This window comes from Loxodonta africana, chromosome 15 (genome assembly GCF_030014295.1).
Source record: "Loxodonta africana isolate mLoxAfr1 chromosome 15, mLoxAfr1.hap2, whole genome shotgun sequence".
NCBI classification, from domain to species: Eukaryota; Metazoa; Chordata; class Mammalia; order Proboscidea; family Elephantidae; genus Loxodonta; species Loxodonta africana.
In genome coordinates this window covers 28527771-28548131 of record NC_087356.1, presented here as the reverse complement: position 1 = coordinate 28548131, position 20361 = coordinate 28527771, and the positions used below count along the sequence as shown (strand labels likewise).

Sequence of the window (20361 nt, the reverse complement as noted above, 5' to 3'; positions counted from 1 at the left end):
CTTTAAACTATAAAGATCATGGAAGAAAAAATAAGATCAACAGTAGGGGCATAATATATGGCATAAATAGGATACAAACTGTAATTAACAATACAAAAAAAAGAAGGTAATCTAGAAAAAAGGGATCTCCTAAAAATTACACTTATGACCATCAAAAGCCTTCACCAAAAGATAAAAAGAGGACAGGCAGGCTGGGAAAAAACTTCCAGCTACAACATATCCAACAAGGGTGTAATCTCTAAAATCTAAAAAGATACTACAACACCTCAACAGCAAAAAGAAAAATAATCCAGTTTAAAAAAATGGGCAAAGGATATGAACAGAAGTGTCTACTTCACCAAAGAAGACATTCAGGTGGCTAACAGACACTTGAGGAAATGCTCAGGATTAGCCATTAGAGAAAAGCAAATCAAAACTACAATGAGATGCCATCTCACCAGACATTACTGGCATGAATTAAAAGAACGAAAATAACAAATGTTGGAGAGGTTGTGGGGAGATTGAACTCTTATACACTGCTGGTGGGAATGTAAAATGGTACAATCACTATGGAAAACACTATGGTGCTTCCTTAAAAAGCTAGAAAGAGAAATACCTTATGATCCAGCAATCCCACTCCTAGGAATGTATCCTAGAGAAATAAGTGTCGCAACAAGAATAGACATATGCATACCCATGTTCACTGCAGCATTATGCACAATAGCAAAAAGATGGAAACAACCTAAGTGCCCATCAACAGATGAATGGATAAACAAATCATGGTACATACACTACGGAATACTATGCAACACTAAAGAACAATGATGAGTCCTCGAAATGTCTCACAACATGGATAAATCTACAGGGCATTATGGTGAGGGAAATAAGTCAATCACAAAAGTACAAATACTGTATGAGACCACCATTACAAAAACTCATGAAAAGGTTTACACACAGAAAGAAATAATCTTTGATGGTTACAAGGGAGGGGAGGGTGGGGAGGTGGAATCACTAGATAGTAGATAAGTGAAAACTTTGGTGAACGGAAAGACAGTACAGAATACAGGGGAAGCCAGCACAACTTGATCAAGACAAAGTCATAAAAGCTTCATAGACACATCCAAACTCCCTGAGGCACTGAGTTACTGGGCTGAGGGCTAGGCAACAAGGTCTCAGGGGACACCTAGGTCAACTGGCATAACATAGTTCATAAAGAAAATGTTCTACATCTGACTTTGGTGAGTAGCATCTGGGGTCGTTAAGAGCTTGGAAGCAGCTGTCTAAGATACATCTACAAGGGCCATTCCATCTGGAGCAAAGAAGAATGAAGAAAACCAAAGGCACAAGGGAAATGCTAGAACAAAGGAAAAATGGACTACATGAACCGAAGCCTCCATTAGCCTGAGCCCAGAAGAACTAGGCTAACACCACCAGCCACTCTGATAGGTGTTACAATACAGGGTCCTGGAGAGATCAGGATCAAAACGTAAAACAAAATTCAAATTCACGCACACACACACACACGCACAAGACCAGACTTACTGGTGTGACAGAGACTGGAAGAACCCTGAAACTATGGCCCCTGGGCACCCTTTGAAATCAGAATTGAAGTCACTCCTAAAGTTCACCCTTCAACCAAAGACAAGCCCATTGCCATGAGTCGATGCCAACTCATAGTGACCCTATGGGGCAGAGCAGAACTGGCCCAGAGGGTTTCCAAGGAGCGGCCTGTGGATTCGAACTGAAGTCCTTTTGATAAATAACTCCTAGACAGGTCTAAAAAACAAACAATAATACACCTGAGGAACATGCTTCGTAGTTCAATCATGTTGTTAGGTGTCATCAGTAGGTTCTGACTCATAGCAACCCTATGCACAACAGAACAAAACACTATCCAGTCCTGTGCCATCTTCACAACTGTTGCTGTGTTTAAGCCCAACTGTTGCAGCCACTGTGTCAATCCATCTCATTGAGGGTATTCCTCTTTTCTGATCATCCTCTACCTTACCCTCCTGATAACACGTCCAAGTCTCACCATCTTCGCTTCCAAAGAGCACTCTGGTTGTACTTCTTTTAAGACACGACTTATTCGTTCTTCTGGCAGTCCATGGTATATTCAACATTCTCCACCAGCACCATAATTCAAAGGCATTAATTATTCTTCAGTCTTCCTTCTTCACCGCCTAGCTTTCACATGCATATGAGGTGACTGAGAATATTATGACTTGGGTCAGGCACACCTTAGTCCTCAAAGTGACATTCTTGCTTTTCAACACTTTAAAGAGGTCTTTTGCAGTAGATTTGCCAAATGCAATACATCATTTGATTGCTTGATTGCTGCTTCCATGGGCATTGATTGTGGATCCAAATAAAATGAAATCCTTGACAACTTCAATATTTTCTCCATTTATCATGATGTTGCTTACTGGTCCAGTTGTGAGGATTTTTGTTTTATGGTGAGGTGTAATCCACACTGAAGGCTGTAGTCTTTGATCCTCTTCACTTTCAGCAGGCAAGGTTGTGTCATCTGCATATCACAAGGTTGTTAATAAGTCTTCTTTCAATCCTGATGCTTCATTCTTCTTCATATAGTCCAGCTCCTTGGATTATTTCCTCAGCATACAAACTGAATAAGTATGGTGAAAGGATACTACCCTGATACCCCCCTTTTCTGATCTAGAACCACGCAGTGTCCCCTTTTGTTGTGTTCAAATGGCTGCCCTTTGGTCTATGTACAGGTTCTTCATGAGCAAAATTAAGTGTTCTGGAATTCCCATTCGCTGCAATGTTATCCACAATTTGTTACGATCCACATAGCTGAATGCCTTTGCATAGTCAATAAAACACAGGTAAACATCTTTTTGGTATTCTCTGCTTTCAGCCAAGAGTCATCTGACATCAGCAATGCTATCCCTCATTCCATGTCCTCTTCCGAATCTGACTTGAATTTCTGGCAGTTCTCTGTCAATCAACGTACTGCTGCAACCATTTTTAAATGGTCTTCGGCAAAATTTTACTGATAACTGTTATTGGTGATATTGTTTGATAATTTCCACATTCTGTAGGATCACCGATATGGATACAAATATGCTCTCTTCCAGCAGGTTGGTCAGATAGCTCTCTTCAGAATTTCTTGACATAGATGAGAGAGCACTTCCAGCACTACATCTGTTTCTTGAAACATCTCAATTAGTATTCCATCTATCCCTCGAGCCTTGTTTCTTCCCAATGCAGCTCGGTCTTCCTTCAATACCATCGCTTTTTGACCATATGCTATCTCCTGAAATGGTTAAACGTCGACTAATTCTTTTTTGGTACAGTGACTGTGTATTCCTTCCATCTTCTTTGGATGCTTCCTGTGTCGCTCAATATTTTGCCCATAGAATCTTTCAATATTCCAACTCGAGGCTTGAATTTTTTCTTCAGTTCTTTCAGCTTGAGAAATATCTAGTGTGTTCTTCCTTTTTGGTTTTCTAACCCCAGGTCTTTGCACATTGCATTATAATACTTTGTCTTCTTGAGCCACCCTTTGAAACCTTCTGCTTAGCTCTTTATTATTTTTTCCAATCGCTTTAGGTACTCTTATGTTTAAGAAGCAAGTTTCAGAATCTCTTTTGACATCCATTTTGGTCTTTCTTTACTGTCTTTTTATAACCTTCTGCTTTCTTTATATATGATGTCCTTCATGTCATCCCACAACTCATCTGGTCTTTTGACATTAGTGTCCAATGCGTTAAATCTATTCTTGAGGTCTTCAAATTCAGATGGGATACACTCAAGGTTGTATTTTAGCTCTTGTGGACTTGTTTTAATTTTTTTCAGCTTCAGCTTGAACTGGCATTTGAGCAACCGACGGTCTGTTCCTCAGTTGACCCCTGGCCTTGTTCTGATGGATGACATTAAGCTTCTCCATCATCTCTTTCCACAAATGTAGTTGATCTGATTCTTGTGTATTTCATCTGGCGAGGTCCAGGTATATAGTTTCCATTTACGTTGGTGAAAAAAGCTATTTGCAATGGGTAAGTTGTTGGTCTTGCAAGATTCTATCATGCAATCTCCAGTGTCGTTTCTATCACCAAGGCCATATTTTCCAACTACCGATCCTTCTTTGTTTCCAGCCTTTACATTCTATCACCAGTAATTATCAATACATCTTGACTGCATGTTTGATCAATTTCAGACTGCAGAAGTTAGTAAAAATCTTGAATTTTCTCATATTTGGCATTAGTGGTTGGTATATAAATTTGAATTATAGTCATATTAACTGGTCTTCCTTGTACGCAAATAGATATTATCTTATCAATGACAACACTGTACTTCAGGACAGATCTTGAAATGTTCTTTTTGACGACGAATGCAACGCCATCCCTCTTCAATTTGTCATTCCCAGCGTAGTAGACCATACGATTATCTGATTTAAAATGGCCAATACCAGTCCATTTTAGCTCACTAACACCTAGGATGTCGATTTTTATGCGTTCCATTTCATTTTAGACAACTTCCAATTTTTCTAGATTCGTACTTTGTATACTCCACGTTCCAATTATTAATGGATGATTCCAGGTGTTTCTTCTCATTTTGAGTCATGCCATATCAGCAAATGAAGGTCCTGAAAGCTTGACTCTATCCACATCATTAAAGTTGACTCTACTTTGAGGAGGCAGCTCTTCACCAGTAGTATTTTGAGTACCCTCCAACCAGAAGGGCTCATCTTCCAGCACTGTATCAGACAATATTCCACTGCTATTCATAATGTTTTCACTGGCCAATTTTTCTATAAGTAAACCACAAGTTCCTTCTTCCTAGTCTGTCTTAGTGTTGAAGCTCTGCTGAAGCCTGTCCACCACGGGTGACCCTGCTGCTTCCAGCATCACAGCAACACACAAACCACCACAGTACAACAAAACGACAGATACGTGGTCGAATTCAATCATGTACATGAGACCAAATGAGCACACCTGCCCAAAAGCAAATACAAGTGGCCAGGAAGGGATAGGAAAACAGGACGGATGGAAATACGGAACCCTGGGTGGAGAAGGGGAGGGTGTTCACACATTGCAGGAATTGCAACCAATGTCACAAAACAATCTGTGTATTAATTGCTGAATGAGAAATTAATTTGCTCTGTAAACTTTTACCTAAAGCACAATTTAAAAAAAGGAAGTATCAATATTGGTTTATCAATTGTAACAAATGTACCATCTCAATGAAAGATGTTAGTATTAGAAGAAACAGAGTACAGTGAGGGGAGAGGTATATGGGAACTCTGACCTTTCTGCACAATTTTTCTGTAAGCCTAAAACTGCTCTGAAAACTAAAGTCCATTAAAAAAAAAAAATCCATCAATTTGATTCACCATTCAACAGAATAAAGGATAAAATAAATATGATCATCTCAATATAAGGAGAAAAAGCATTTGATATAATTCAATAATAATGTGTGATAAAAACTTGTAGCAAAGAGACACTACAAAAAACTTTACAGCAATCATCACATTTAATAGTGAAACATCAAGAATGTTCCCATGAGATCAGGAATAAAACAAGGATGCCAATTCTCACCACTTCTATATGACATTTTAGTAAAGGTCTTACTTAGTACTAGCAGTAAGGCAAAAAAAAGAAATAAAAGGTATAAAAATAAGAAATAATACTTTTTTTTTTTAGATGACTAATCATATACATAGAAAATCCAAAAAAAAAAAAAAAAAACACTACAGATAACTTATTAAAATATAAGTTTTTAGAAAAGTTGCCAGATATGAGATCAATTTTTTAAAAATATCCAGCTTTTCTGTGTTAGAAAAGTTACAAACTTAAAATCTAAAAAATATGCCATATATAATATAAAAAATACTAAATATCCCATAATAAGTATAACAAAAGATGCATGAACTCTGAGTAGAAACCAATTTATTATAGAGGAAAATTACAGGTAACCTAAATAGGACTTCCCCTTCCAGGTAGGATGTAGTAGGTAAAACTATAGGCCATCACTCCTGATACAATCAGCAAACAAATTTGTACAAACTATGAAACATATAGTTTTTTCAAAAAAAATCAGAGAGCTATGGAAGCAATCAGGAAAATATCAACTAATATGCTAGAGAGGGTTTTTTTGGGGGGATCCTGAGCAGGGGCTGAGAATTAAGCTTTGTTTTGGCAGACACATCTCATTGAGGAAAGAGAAGTCACTAGAGCTTTTGATGAACCCATGGGCTGGCATGATGGACTAGAATCTAGAGGAAGCACAAATGCCCAGGTGATTTCCCCTCAGGACACTTCCTGAATTTGGGGGTGGTAGTAGGAAAAAAAAAATTATTTTTTATTTTTTATGGTAGGCCAGGGGACTAAACCAGAAAAGTAGAGTAGTCATGCAGTAGCCTGTATAGTCACGGCCCTATAGGAGGTCAAGTTCCACTAGATGAAGCAGCCTGAGACAAACACACATCTGGTCTCCTCCTCAAGATATTTCCTAGATTTGAACCTACATAAGGCAGGAGGCAGGAGACTAAATAAATAGTTAAGGTCTGAGAGAGAAAATTTTCAAAAGTGATGAAGCAGAGACCCACCGGACTCAAGCAAAAGCCCAGAAGGGCCGCCCCCAAGAAAGTGGTTGGGTCAGAAATTACTTATGAGACAAATTTCCAGTGAGAAAACGTAACTGCAGCAAATACTGGTCTTCCCTTACAACACCTGTCATATTTTAAAGTTGCGAGGGCTGGTGGTCTGAAAAGATTAACTCAAACATCTGAAAGACTGAATTGAGTACCACACAGCATTTAATTATTGGGACATCAAAGACCTGACAAGCGAAAAGCAAAAATTCAGGAATGTCACATGTGACAAACCAGGACAAACCATGGGTAGAACATATCAAGGTTTCAACCCAGCTCAAACCTGTTAAATTCCTTTAACGATTGATCAGTCACCCTATCTGATTAACAGAGAAAAGGGGAAATCCTCAGTCTCTACTACTCTTTTATTTACAATGTCCAGCGCAATTAAAAAAAAATAACTTTTAAATATGTAAAGCTGGAAACAGGTAAAAAAAATTAATTCACAGAAGAGTCAGATAATGGAGTTAGCAGAGAAAAACATTAAAATGAATATTAATACATTAAGAAAGCAAAAGACAGGAACAGCCAATAGAGAATGTCAACAGAAAATTGGAATCTTTTTTTTTTAAATGAAATGAATATTTTATGATAAAAAAACATATCACCTGAAATTAACTGATTTGGTAGTATTATTAATAGAAAAATGAATATAATAAAAGACAGGATTAGTAAACTAAAAAAAAAAAAACCAATAGAAAACAACCAAAAAAAGAAATGAACAGAAGAGAGCATAAAAACTCATTCCTACAGTCTAATACATGTGAAATTTTATTCCTAAGAAAAAAGGAAATATTGCAGAACCATTATATGAAGCGTTTAACAGGTGGAGTGATATCACGCAAAAACAGTGGAGCAGGAAGTTCTAGGGGTCAGTCCCTAAGCCAAAACAACAATTAAACTGGAAAAAGCAACTGAAATCAACAGTTCTGGAACTCTGGAAGCTGATCAGACACTTTACCAACCAGGTAAGTACCTGATGAAGGCAGAAGTCGCTAATCTTTCTCAGGTGAGCTACACACACCACCACCCCCCCATTCCTCAGCCCCTCCACAGTGATGTGGAAAGAAGCCTGCGCTCTTTGAGTGGCTGGCTCATGCCAGGGTGGGCAATGGGGACCTGTCCTTTAAGGATTTGAGGCTGTACAGTTTGTACAGTTGGGCTGATACAGTACCCTGAGGGATTCATACAGACAACTGCCATGTTTTGGCACTCTCAGAGCAGCAGCTCCTCCTGGTGGTAGCAAATTAAAGGGCCAGTGTGCCATTTTTTTTCCTTTTCGGGGAAATCTGTCAGACTACTGAATGACTAAAGAGATTAACAGAATAGAAATTTCAGTGACCACAAAAAACTACAGGACACATTTTGCAAAAATAATTTAGAAAAGTCAATAGACAGACAACTATAGTCTTCGTTAAGTAACAATAGCAATCCCTGAGGAATGGGAGAATCAAATTTCCACAATTACAGAATAAAAAAAAAAAAATTTTTAATACCCTGAATATCCAGTTTTCAACAAAAAATAACAAACAGAAAAAAACAAAGTATGGCCCATTTTTAGGAAAAAGAATTTGACAGAAAACATCCCCAAAGAAGTCAAGGTATTGGGAATACTAGTCAAAGATGAAAAATCAACAGTTTTATATATGCTCAATGAGCTAAAGGAAACCACAGGCACACATCTAAAAGAAAATAATCCATGAACAAAAGGAGAATATCAATAAAGAGACAGAAATCATAACAAAGAACTAAACAAATTTGGAGCAAAAAGTACAATAACTGAAATGAAAGTTTTACTAGAGAAGTTCAACAGCAGATTAGAACAGGTAGAAGAAAGGATCAACTTATTTTAAGACAAAACAATCAGAATTATCAAGTCTGAGGAGAAGAAAAAGAATGAATAAAAATGAACAAAGCCTGAGAGACTTGAGGGACACCATCAAGTACACCAACATAGGCACCACAGGAGTACCAGGAGAGAAGAGCGTGAGAAAGGAGCAGAAAAAAAATTTGAAGAAATAATGGCCAACAACATCCCAAATCTGATGAAAGATATGAATATATACATCCAAGAAGCTCAAGGAACTCCAAACATAATAACCTCAAAGAGATCCACATTGAAATACTTTATAGCCAATGGCTGGAAACCAAAGACAAAGAAAGAATCTTGAAGGCAGCCAAAGAGATGCAATCATGACATACAAGTAATCATCAATAAGATTAATAGCAGATTTCTCATCAGAAATCACGGAGGCCAGAAGGCAGTAGAATGACATATTTAAAGCACTGAAAGGAAAAAAAAAATTGTCCTCCAAGAATTCTAAATCCAGCAAAAATATCCTTCAAGGACTAGGGAAAAATCAAGATATTCCCAGATAAAGAAAAGCTGAGGGAGTTCATTACAAGTAGACTTGCTCTACAAGAGGTGCTAAATGGAGTCTTTCAGGGTGAAATGAAAAGATACTAGCTAGTAACTCAAATTCATAAAAAATAAAGAACATTGGTAAAGACAACTATACAGGTAAATACAAAACCCAGTATTATTGTACTTTTAGTTTGTACCTTCTTTTTGTTTCTTTATGACTTAAAAGGTAAATTTAAAAAAGTAGTTATAAATCTATATTAATAGGTACACCCATTAAAAAAAAACCTGTTGCCATCGAGTTGATTCCAACTCATAGCAACCTTACATATATGACAGAGTAGAACTGCCCCCATACAGTTTCCAAGGAGTTTCTGGTGGATATGATCTGCCAACCTTTTGGTTAGCTGCTGTAGCTCTTAACCACTATGCCACCAGGGTTTCCTAACAGATACACAATACATAATGAGATAATAACAACGTAAAAGGGGAGGGACAGAGATGAACAGGGCAAACTTTATGTGTGCCATTGTAATTAAGCTGGTATTATTCAAACAAGGTTTACATTAAAAGTTTAAGATGCTTACTGTAATTTCTAACCGCTAAGAAAATAACTGAAAAACATACAGAAGAGGAGGAAGGGATCAGAGTAGTTGCGGTGTGATGGAGCACTTTTGTGTGGCCTTTCTCGCCATGGTCTTGTAACTCCCTCCCAAGTGATTGCGTAGGACCATGCAAATAAGATGTATGGAACCCTAACAAAGGGATCGGTCAGTTTTGCCATCCTGTTAGACTTAAAATGAGCCATCCAGAGACAGAAAAGAGAGGATCTCACCACCACCAAGGAAGAAGAATCAAGAGCAGAGCACATCCTTTGGACCTGTGATCCTTGTGCTGAGAAGCTCCTGGAACCAGGAGACTGAGATAGAGTTGTAACATTAAAAATGGCAAGAAGTGGTGGCAGAGAAATAGTGGCAGGAGATGGCACAGTGGGCTTCCCAGCAAGAAAGCTGAGTGCCTTCAGGCAGGAGAATTGCTGGTGGAGTAGGGTGCCTCCAAACACTTGGTGGAGCAAAATTTGCTGACCTACAGAGCTACTAGAGCTGAGTGCCTTTGGGGGCGAGGCTTACTGGTGGTGTAGGGTGCCTCTGGGCACTTATCGGCTGAGCTAAGAGAGCTTTGTAACACTTGCCCAAACAGGGCAGAGACCAAGGGCCAGAGAGGGGTGTGCCTGTGGGAATGGCTGAGAAGAGGATGTCCTGACAGAAGAACTGTATCCTGAGAGTTCCTGAACCTGAATTGTAATCTGATTACTTCCCTAACAAACCCCATAACCCTGAGTATTGTCAGTGAGTTCTGTGTGCCCATTGTAATGAATTATCAAGCCCACCAAAGAAGTAGAGAGTGTCATGGGAGGGACAGTTGGCATCAGGATTGTTAAAGATGGTGGAGGAGAAGGCATATATGATCTCTGCCTCATAGGAATCGGCCTTGGGCTGCTGCCCTTCATTCTCCTTCCCCTTCGTGAAGTTAGAAGTCAGACGCCACCTCCATGCCATTTTTGCAGTAGTATACAACAAAAATAGTTTTTAAAAAAAGGCATTAATAGAGGTCTTGAGAATAAAAAATATATAAGGCATACAGAAAACAAATAGCTAAATGTGAGAAGTAAATCCTTCCCCATTTGCAATTACTTTAAATATAAATGGATTAAACACTTTCACTAAGAGACATAAATTGGCAGACTGGATAAACATGCTCCATCTGTAAGCTATCTGTAAGAGAATCTAGATACAAAGACATAAAAAGGTTAAAATTAAAAAGATATTTCATGCCAACAGTAACCAAAAAAGCTGGGGTGGCTATATTATTATCAAGCAAAATAGACTTTAAATCAAAAAAGCTTACAAAAGGCAAAAAAAGATACTGTACACTGATAACAGGCTTCATTCAGCAAAAAAAAAAAAAAACTATTAGAAACATACATGTATGTAACAACAGAGCCCCAAAATATATCAAGCAAAAATTTGTAGAACTGAAGGGCGAAATAGACGGTTACATAATAATAGTTGGCGACTTTAAAACCCCACTCTCAATAATGGATAAAACAACTACACAGAAGATCAACAAGGAAATAGAGGACTTGAGAAACACATGAACCAGGCAGACTTAATAGGCATATATAGAATAATCCAAACAACAGCAGAATGAACATTTTTTCAAATGCACCATACGGTCTTTCTAACATAAGGATAAGCCATATACTGGGTCACAAAACAAATTTAAAAAGGCTCTAATCATAAAAAATGTTTTTTTCCAATCTCAGTGGAATAAAACTAGAGACCAGTAACAGTAAGAAAACTGGAAAATTTAAAAATTATGTTGAAATAAACAACACACTCAACCAACCAATGGGTCTAAGAAGAAATAAAAAAAGAAATAAAAAAAATACCTTAAGACAAATGAAAACACAACATACTAGAATTTATGGGATGCAGTGAAAACAGTATTAAGAGGGAAATTTATATCTGTAAATGCCTACATTAAAAAAGAAAGATTTTAAATCAATAACCTAACATTACAGCTTAAGGAACTAGGAAAAGAAGAGCAAACTAAACTCAAAGATAGCAAAAGGACAGAAATAATAAAGATAATAAAGATTGGAGCAGAGATAAATAAATTAGATAACCCAAAAACAAGGGACAAAAATCAATGAAACCAAAATTTGGTTCTCTGAAAACATAAAAATTGACAAACCTTAGCTTTTGTCTGACTAAAGAAAAACAAAAAGAAATAAGGTGCAAATTATAAAATCAGAAATTCAAGAGAAGACATCATTACTAATTTTACAGGAAAAGATTATAAGATAATACTATTAACAACTGTATGCCATCAAATTGGAAACCCTAGACAAAATGGATAAATTTCTAGGAACACACAAACTACTGACAATACCACATGTTGACAAGGATGTGAAATAACTGGAATTCTCATATATTGCTACTGCAAACACAAAATGATACAGCTATTCTGGAAAACAGTTCAGCAATTTCTTGTAAAGGTAAACATACACCTACCATATGACTCAGCAATTCCACGTCTGAATGTGTATCTTACAAAAACAAAAACCTGTACACAGATGTTTATAGCAGCTCTAATTGTAATCACCTCAAATTGGAAACGGACCAAATACCCTTCAACGGGTAAATGAATAAACTGTGGTAATCTATACAATGAAATACTACTCAGCAGTAAAAAGGAACAAACGATTCACACAATAAGAAGTATGAATCTTAAATGCATTTTGCTATGTAAAAGAAGTCATACCTGAACAGCTGTTACATATTGTGTAACTCAATTTACATGACACTCTGGAAAGACAAAGCTATAAGGAGGAAAACAGACCAGTGAATGCCAGGGGTTATGGGGTAAGGGGGCCTGGTGGTGCAGTGGTTAAGAGCTCAGCTAACCAAAAGGTCAGCAGTTCAACTCCACCAGCTGCTCCTTGTAAATCCTATGGGGCAGTTCTACTCTGTCCTATAGGGTCACTATGAGTCAGAATCGATTCGACGGCAATGGGTTATAGGGTAAGGGGTGGAATTGTCTATAAAGGTGTGGCATGGGGGAATGTTCGGTGTGATAGAACTGTTATGTATGAAGTGTGGTGATGGGTTTGTCAAAAACAATCGAACTGTACCCAACCATCAGTGAAGTTTACAGTATAAAAATTTTAAAAAGATAACCAGAATATGGGGGCAAAGACAGAATGCAGAATGTGAAAAATGAATCTACCTGTACTACAAATTAATCCCATACTCACACTGATGAGTATGGTGAAGAAGGAAGCTGAGCTAAGAAACTTGAGGAAACAGTATTTTGACCGGATATTGTAAGGCTAAGTTTAAAAATAACTATACGAAACACTGTACTCTGATTGGGGAATGTGTTTCGTACATGAGTATGGGTTAGGAATTCTGAAACTATTTGTATATGAGGGTAAACATATTATAGATAACAAGAACCAGATTTTTCACTAATGAAGAAAGAAGTTACAAATAAAGAAAGGGGGAAGGCTAGAATGAACCCTATGGTTCTAGACCGAGTTGGAAATATCAATATAAACTCACAGGTTTAAAAATACATACATACACAGCTTAATAGTATACCAAAAACCTGCTGCTGTCAGTCAATTCCCACTCATAGCAACCCTACAGGACAGAGTAGAACCGCCCCATATTTTCCAAGGAGCACCTGGTAGATTCAAATTGCCGACCTTTTGGTTAGCAGACATAGCTTTTAACCACTACACCATTAGAGTTTCCTTAATAGGTACGGATGTGGATATATGCATGAGCTAATTAATACACAGATTTCTTAGTGTTATTCACTGAGAGGGGCTAGAAGCAGTGACACCTCGGTAGCACTAAGCAAACCTGGTGCTTACGTCTTTGTTTTTTAAAAACACACAAACCCAAGGGTTACTTGGACAAACGGCTGATTCCAGGGCTGGGGCAGGGCACAGAACCCAACCCGAAAGAGCTTCCAGTAGCCAAAACTGGAATAACTTGAGCAACAAAATAAGTAACGATAATATAGGACTACAAATCAAAGAATTAAATAAATATACATGAATCCATACTGATATAATAACTGGAGGAATGAGAAATACGGAACTACACTTCCTTTCAGAAAAATTTCAATTAATAAATACAGAAGGAATGAAAGAAATAGAAAAACATCACTAGGATACCACCATATTAACTGCCAGAGGCATGATCCACTGATGGATGCTAAAATTAGTGGTTAAAATTTAAGCAGAAACGGGCTATTTGTATAGTCTAACAGTATCTCCTCCAAATACTTAGTATTTATAAAGAAAAACAAGGAACGTTTACAGTGAAGAATTCTGGCAGACACCACTTGAGTCAAGTGGTCAAGACTAACGTTACCAGTAATACATAACAACATTACATATTCTCCAATGTGATACACTAAGAATACATAAGCCTCAAACTAATGTTGAAAATACCAGACAAAGCCAAAGGACTTTCGCCAAAATAACTGATTAGTTCTTTTCAAAGTGTCAAGGTCATGAAAGACAAGGAAAATGAGAGCAGAGGAGACTAAGGAGACATGATAACTAAATGCAAGGTGGAGTCCTGGATGACATTCTGAAACAAAAAAGGTTCATTTGTGGAAAAACCAGGTGAAATCCAAATCAGTCTGTACCAAGTGTGCAGTTTTGTACCATGGAAAATTTCTTAGTTTTGATAAATGTTTTATGGTTATGTAAGATGGTAACGTAAGGGAAAGTTTGGGTGAAGAGTATATGGGAACTGTGGTAGGCAACCTCGAAGATATCATAAGGGAAAGTTTGGGTGAAGAGTATATGGGAACTGTGGTAGGCAACCTCGAAGATATCCCCCAATGATTTCTGTACCCAGGTATTCATGCCCTTGTATGATCTCCAACCCCTGAGTGTGGGCTGGATATAGTGACTCATTTCTACCAAACAGAATGTGGCAGAAGTGAGGAGATATCCCTTCCAAGAGTTGATCACAAGGACTTCTGTGTTGGGCACTCTCTCTTGTTCTCTCACTTGCTCACTCTGAGAGAAGTTAGCTATCATATTGTACGCTGCCTTATGGAAAGAAGCACATGGTAAGAAACTGATGTCTCCAGCCAAAAGCCAGGAATACCTGAGGTCAGCCAGCAGCCATGGGAGTGTGCCTAGAAGCAGATCCTTTCAGTATAGCCTTGAGAGGAGATCACAGCTGCCACCAACACCTTGATTGGAACCTTTTGAGAGATCCTGAGCCAGAAGCACCCAGCTAAACCTTGCCTGGATTTCTGATTCACAGAAACTTTGGGATAATAAATGTCTATTGTTTTAAGCTCATAAGCTTTGGTGTAATTTGTTACACAGGAATAGACTAGTAACACAGGAACTCTCTGTTTGCAACTCCTCTCTAAGTCTAAAATTATCTCAAAATAAGTTTAAAATATATACATATATATCACTTGGCACAAGTAGCAATCGTCTGTTTTCCAGTAGGTAGATGAGGATAACCCTACCTCATAGATTTGTCACGAAGACTAAGTGACATAGCATGTATAAGTTCCTCACTGCCAGACTGCTACATGTGGATGTTGAATAAATGTTTTTTTCCCTTCCTCCATTTCAAGCTCAGTGTCCTGTATTAAGGTATGCTTTCAATTATTAAGTGGAAACATTAAACACAAAAGGTTAATTCCATTTGGCCATACAATAAGAGACTCAATGCAAAACTGAATTAATGGTACATGCACACGATGGAATACTACACAACAATGAAGAACCATGACAAATCCATGAAACATTTCACAACATGGATGAATCTGGAGGGCATTATGCTGAGTGAAGTAAGTCAGTCACAAAAGGACAAATATTGTATGAGACCACTATTATAAGAACTCAAGAAAAGGTATACATAGAGAAAAAAGCATTCTTTGATGGTTACAAGGGTGAGGAGCGGGGGAGGGGAAATCACTAGCTAGATATTACACAAGTGTCAACTTTGGTGAAGGGAAAGGCAATACACAATATAGGGGAAGTCAGTATAACCTGACCAAAGCAAAGGCATAAAAGTTTCCTAGACACATCCAAACTTGAGGGGCTGAGTTGCTGGGGCTGGGGACTGGGGACTATAGTCTCAGGGGACATCTAGGTCAACTGGCATAACATAGTTCATAAAGAAAATGTTCTACATCCCACTTTGGTGAGTAGCATCTCGGATCTTAAAAGCTTGCAAACAGACATGTAAGATGCATCAATTGGTTCCAACTCACTTGGAGCAAAGGAGAAAGAAGAAAGCCAAAACCCCAAGGAAAATATTAGTCCAAAGGACCAATGCACCACAACTACCACAGCCTCCACCAGACTGAGCCCAGAAGAACTAGATGGTCCCCAGCTACCACCACTGACTGCTCTGACAGGGATCACAACAGAGACCCAGGCAAGCAGGAGAAAAACGTAGAAAATTCAAATTCATAAAAAGACCAGACTTACCAGTCTGAAAGAGACTGACAGAACCCCCCAACACTATGGCCCCCGGGCACTTTGCTAACCCAGAACTGAAACCACTCCTCAAGCCCACTTTTCAGACAAAGATTAGACAGGCCTATAAAACAAACAATAACACATGTAAGGAATGTACTTCTTAGTTCAATCAAATATAGTAGACCAAATGGGCAACTCCTGCCCAAAAGCAAGATGAGAAGGGAAGAAGGGACAGGAACTGGTTGATTGGACACAGGGAACCTGATATGAAAAGGGGGAGCATGCTGTCACATTGTGGGGATTGCAACCAATGTCACAAAACAGTGTGTGCATAAATTTCTGAATAAGAAATTAACTTGAGGTATAAATTTTCACCTAAAATTAGGCTGAATAGTAAAAATCTCAGGCATTTATTCTTGAACTGGGTTTCCTTCCCTACAATACATTGTGAGGTGGGGCACAAGGACAAAATAATTTCCATTGATATTAGGTTGAAGATTTCAACTCTATGAAATGAAAACACTGAGAGGGAGAGAGATGAGAGAAAAAGAGAGCAGCCTCTCAAATCCTGGTCTTCAGCATCTCTCCAAAACAATAAATAAGGGATTAGTAAATTATACCATTGGAAGATCAAAGATTCTCCTCAGAATAACTCAGTGTTTTATAATACTTGATGCCAAGTCTTGCCCAAAGCCCCCTGAAAGTATAAGTACATTACTCTCACATGCTCTCTCTTACATATTTATTCATTTCCTGAAAGGCTTCTAGCAGATTAGTCACATACAATCTCCCCTAAGAGAAATCATACTGCTTTTCCCTTAAGAAGTTACATTTACTTAAAAGTATTTCAAACCCATTATTATCAATGCCATCAGCTTGCTTATTATTACAATGAGACTCACCGATGTGCAGATACCGGAGTCCCCTCTGGATTGAAATATCCCTCCAAATCTGAAATGTTCACTTGTGTTTGCCTTGAGGTCACTATCTGGCTATTCTGAGAAGGTTTGTTTTTCAAGTCCTGAGTAATAGCACTACTATCTGTAAGAGGAAAATGTACACCGTGGACATCTAGTGAAGATTTATATTCTGAGGTTGGTTCCAAAGATCTTGAAGATATGGTTTGTAGTTCAGAGTTAAACTCTATATTCATCCTTGATTCACAAACAGGATCCAATGAATGTAACCTTTTATCTAAGGTTCCACTATCCAACTTGGAAGGAGTCTTGGGAGAAAGAGTTATACGAACACAAGAAAGTGCTCTTCTATTTGAAGGTGGAGTACAGTAATTTGGGAATGATTGGGAGATCACATTATTGAACTTGGCTTCAACATTTACCATATCAGAAATGTGTGATTCAGGCTTATGTTGATTATCCTTTTCTACTACACATTCCTCCTCTTCAGGAAAGGGGGAATGGTGTTTTCTCACATGGTGATCTACACATGGGTCTTTGCTTTGTTCAAAGAGTTCACGTTGTTCAAGAAAAATGTCAGAAGGAAGGTCTAAAGCTATACAATCCTGACCTTGAGGCAAGTGAGAATGGTTTTCTCTCATCTGATAAGCTACATGTGAGGCTTTGCTTTGTTCAAAGAGCTCTCGTTGTTCAAGGAAAATACGAGAAGGAAGGTCTGGAGCTACATAATCTTGATGCTGAGGAGGGGGAGAATGGTGTTTTCTCATGTGGTGATCTGCATGTGGGGCTTTGCATTGTTCAAAGAGTTGGCGTTGTTCAAGGAAAATGAGTGAAGGAAGATCTGGAGTTACGGTTGCATTCTTCTCTTTTACTCCTAGTGTGGAATTCGCTCTGCCCTTGCTAATGAAATTGCTACAGTTTGCACTGGGACTGGGCTCAGAATGACTGACTTTAAAATCTGGTATTTCTAAGAGTTTTTCTTCTTGGTGAGAATGCTCAAAATCTACATGTAATTTTTGGTTTTGCCTGTCGCTCTCTTGTAAAACAGTTCGATCTTTATCTGGTGAATGACTATACATTTTAACTGATGAAGGAGAAGAGGTTTTCTCTTTTTGATCTCTACTAAGATTTTGTTCTTCAGTGAAATGAGAATTAAATACCCCCACAGATGCTCCAGTACTACCTTCGGTAACACCAACCTTAAAAACAGAGGAGTCTGAAATGCATTTAGAATGTCGGTGAGATGAAAAAGTGATGGAGGTAGTAAACTTTCTCATGGGTTCTGGGGGCAGCATTTGTGATGAAGAATGAAAATCCATTTCCTCAGGTGGCCCACGAGCAGGGTCTACTAATTCTGACGACCAAGGGTCCATCTTTTCACGGAATGGCACTCGAAAATCCTTGCTAATATTAAAGTTATTGGCTATAAAGTTTTGATATGGGGAGTGGCTTCGTAACTGCAAAGAATTCCAAACTTTGAAGCGGGGGTTGTTCTGATCTAGTGATTCTGAAAGGCTGATGTGCCTGGCTCTCCATGATGATGGGCCCTGCTGTCCTCTGATCATTTCTTCAGGTTCATCAGATCTGAAGACACAAGGATGACTGTCCAATTGTGTCTGCCGAGAAGTTAGAGTCCTTAAACATCCTTTTTCGTGGCTCTCAATAATAATGTGACTACATACAGCTTCTGGCTTGCATCCTATTCCCCGTGGACTCTGTAAACCCTAGAAGATATAAACAGATTCTTACTTGAAGTAGTTCCAAACAGTTATATAAATGTCATTTTTATATACAGGGTAAGATTTGACCATGAAGCTCAGGCTGTGCTGTTCTTTTACAATAAAACAGGTAAAAGGACACAGCAAGAAACAGATAGGTAGCTACAGAATAAAATGACTCATGATACAGTTTTCAAAAATTTCACTTAAGTAACCATAGCAAATCTACTATGGTCCCCCAGTACTTATTCTCCCCTTCTTCCTTTTAGTAATAAAGGCTCCTCACCCTAACTTTTGCTAGCCAGTCACCAAGCTAGAGACATTTCCAGTTTCTTTTGCAATAGATGTGACCATATGCCTAGCCAATGGGATATGAACAAAAGGAGAAGTTCAACTTCTGCTTCCTATCCTTAAAAATCAACATCTTGACCTCCATGCTCACCCATTACCATCATCGTTGCTCTTGCCAGCTGAAAACGGTAATGCTTAAAACAACCTCGGAAGCCATGTATAAGGACAGCTCAGCAGCCTAGCCAGCTTGGGTCCTTGGGTGGCCTCAAAGAACAGAGCTCACTTTCCTATCCTGGACTAGGGCAAAGGGGGAAAAAAAGTTCTACCTTATTAGAGCCATGGTATTCTTGGGTCTCTTTTTTTTTGTTGTTACAGAAGTTTGGCCTATATGCTAATATTTTACCCCTAAGAAGTCTGGCCTATATGCTAATATTTTACCCCTAAGAAGTTTGGCCTATATGCTAATATTTTACCCCTAAGAAGTTTGGCCTATATGCTAATATTTTACCCCTAAAAATAGGTAGGAGAACTAGTAGCTCCTCCTGGGGCATCGGATCAGTGCCCAAAACTGACTACAATAAATATATTCATGGTTTTTGTATTTTACTTATAAAATCATTATAAATTGGCACTCTATTTGTTGATATAACCACATTTATTTTTAAATAAAAATGTCTTAAATTAAGCTGCTACTTCCAGGAGGATGGAGTAGATGTACTTTTCTTCATTCCTCCTGCTAAATACAACTAAAATTCCTGGTCATTATATGTAAAACAAACTTATGAAAACTCTGAAAGGTGTAGAGAAGAAGGTAGACCAACTAGGGACCCTGGGACCTGGAACTTGAGGAATGACATGGTGGTGAGATCTCTGAGTTTTCCTTTGGTCTCATATATCCCAAACTTAGAGCTGAAGAAGCCAGCAACCTGGGAACAAAGGGCACAGACAAAAAACCCTAACAAAATCCTGCTCTCACTAGCTAAAACAATAAAGGTACAGCCATGTATATGCCATCCAGATCCAGACATACAACCTTTCCTATACCTGAGAAGATCTCTTGTGCCTCTTCTCAGTCAACACCACACACTCGGCCCCAGCAGAGTGAATCATGGTTCTTACTTTTATCACCACTGATTAGTTTGCTTGTTTTTGAATTTCATATAAATGGAATCATTCAGTATGACTTTTGTGTCTGGCTTCATTTGCTATATTTAATGTGTGAAATCCTTCAATGCAATTAAGACAGCAGTAGTTTGTTCTTTTTTACTGATATGCAGAATTCCACTGTATGAATAAACCATAATTGATTTGTCTATTCTACTCTTGATGGACATACAGGAAGTTTTCAGTTTGAGACTACTATTATTATTTTTCTCCTGTCCTTTAGATAACACATGCACTGACTTCTCTTGAGTGCACACCTAGAAGTAGAGCTGACG

General features: G+C 38.2%; 1 protein-coding gene across 6 annotated transcripts in view; it reads right to left on the bottom strand.

The window, feature by feature from the left end:
• The window catches only part of ALMS1 (ALMS1 centrosome and basal body associated protein), a 186013-nt gene that overhangs the window by 87670 nt on the left and 77982 nt on the right, over nt 1-20361 (bottom strand). For all 6 annotated transcript variants that reach the window (XM_023552780.2, XM_064268732.1, XM_023552778.2 and 3 more), the window contains one exon: nt 16899-18637. In XM_023552780.2, coding sequence (XP_023408548.2) covers nt 16899-18637 — 1739 coding nt within the window. The remainder of the gene's footprint in view (nt 1-16898; nt 18638-20361) is intronic.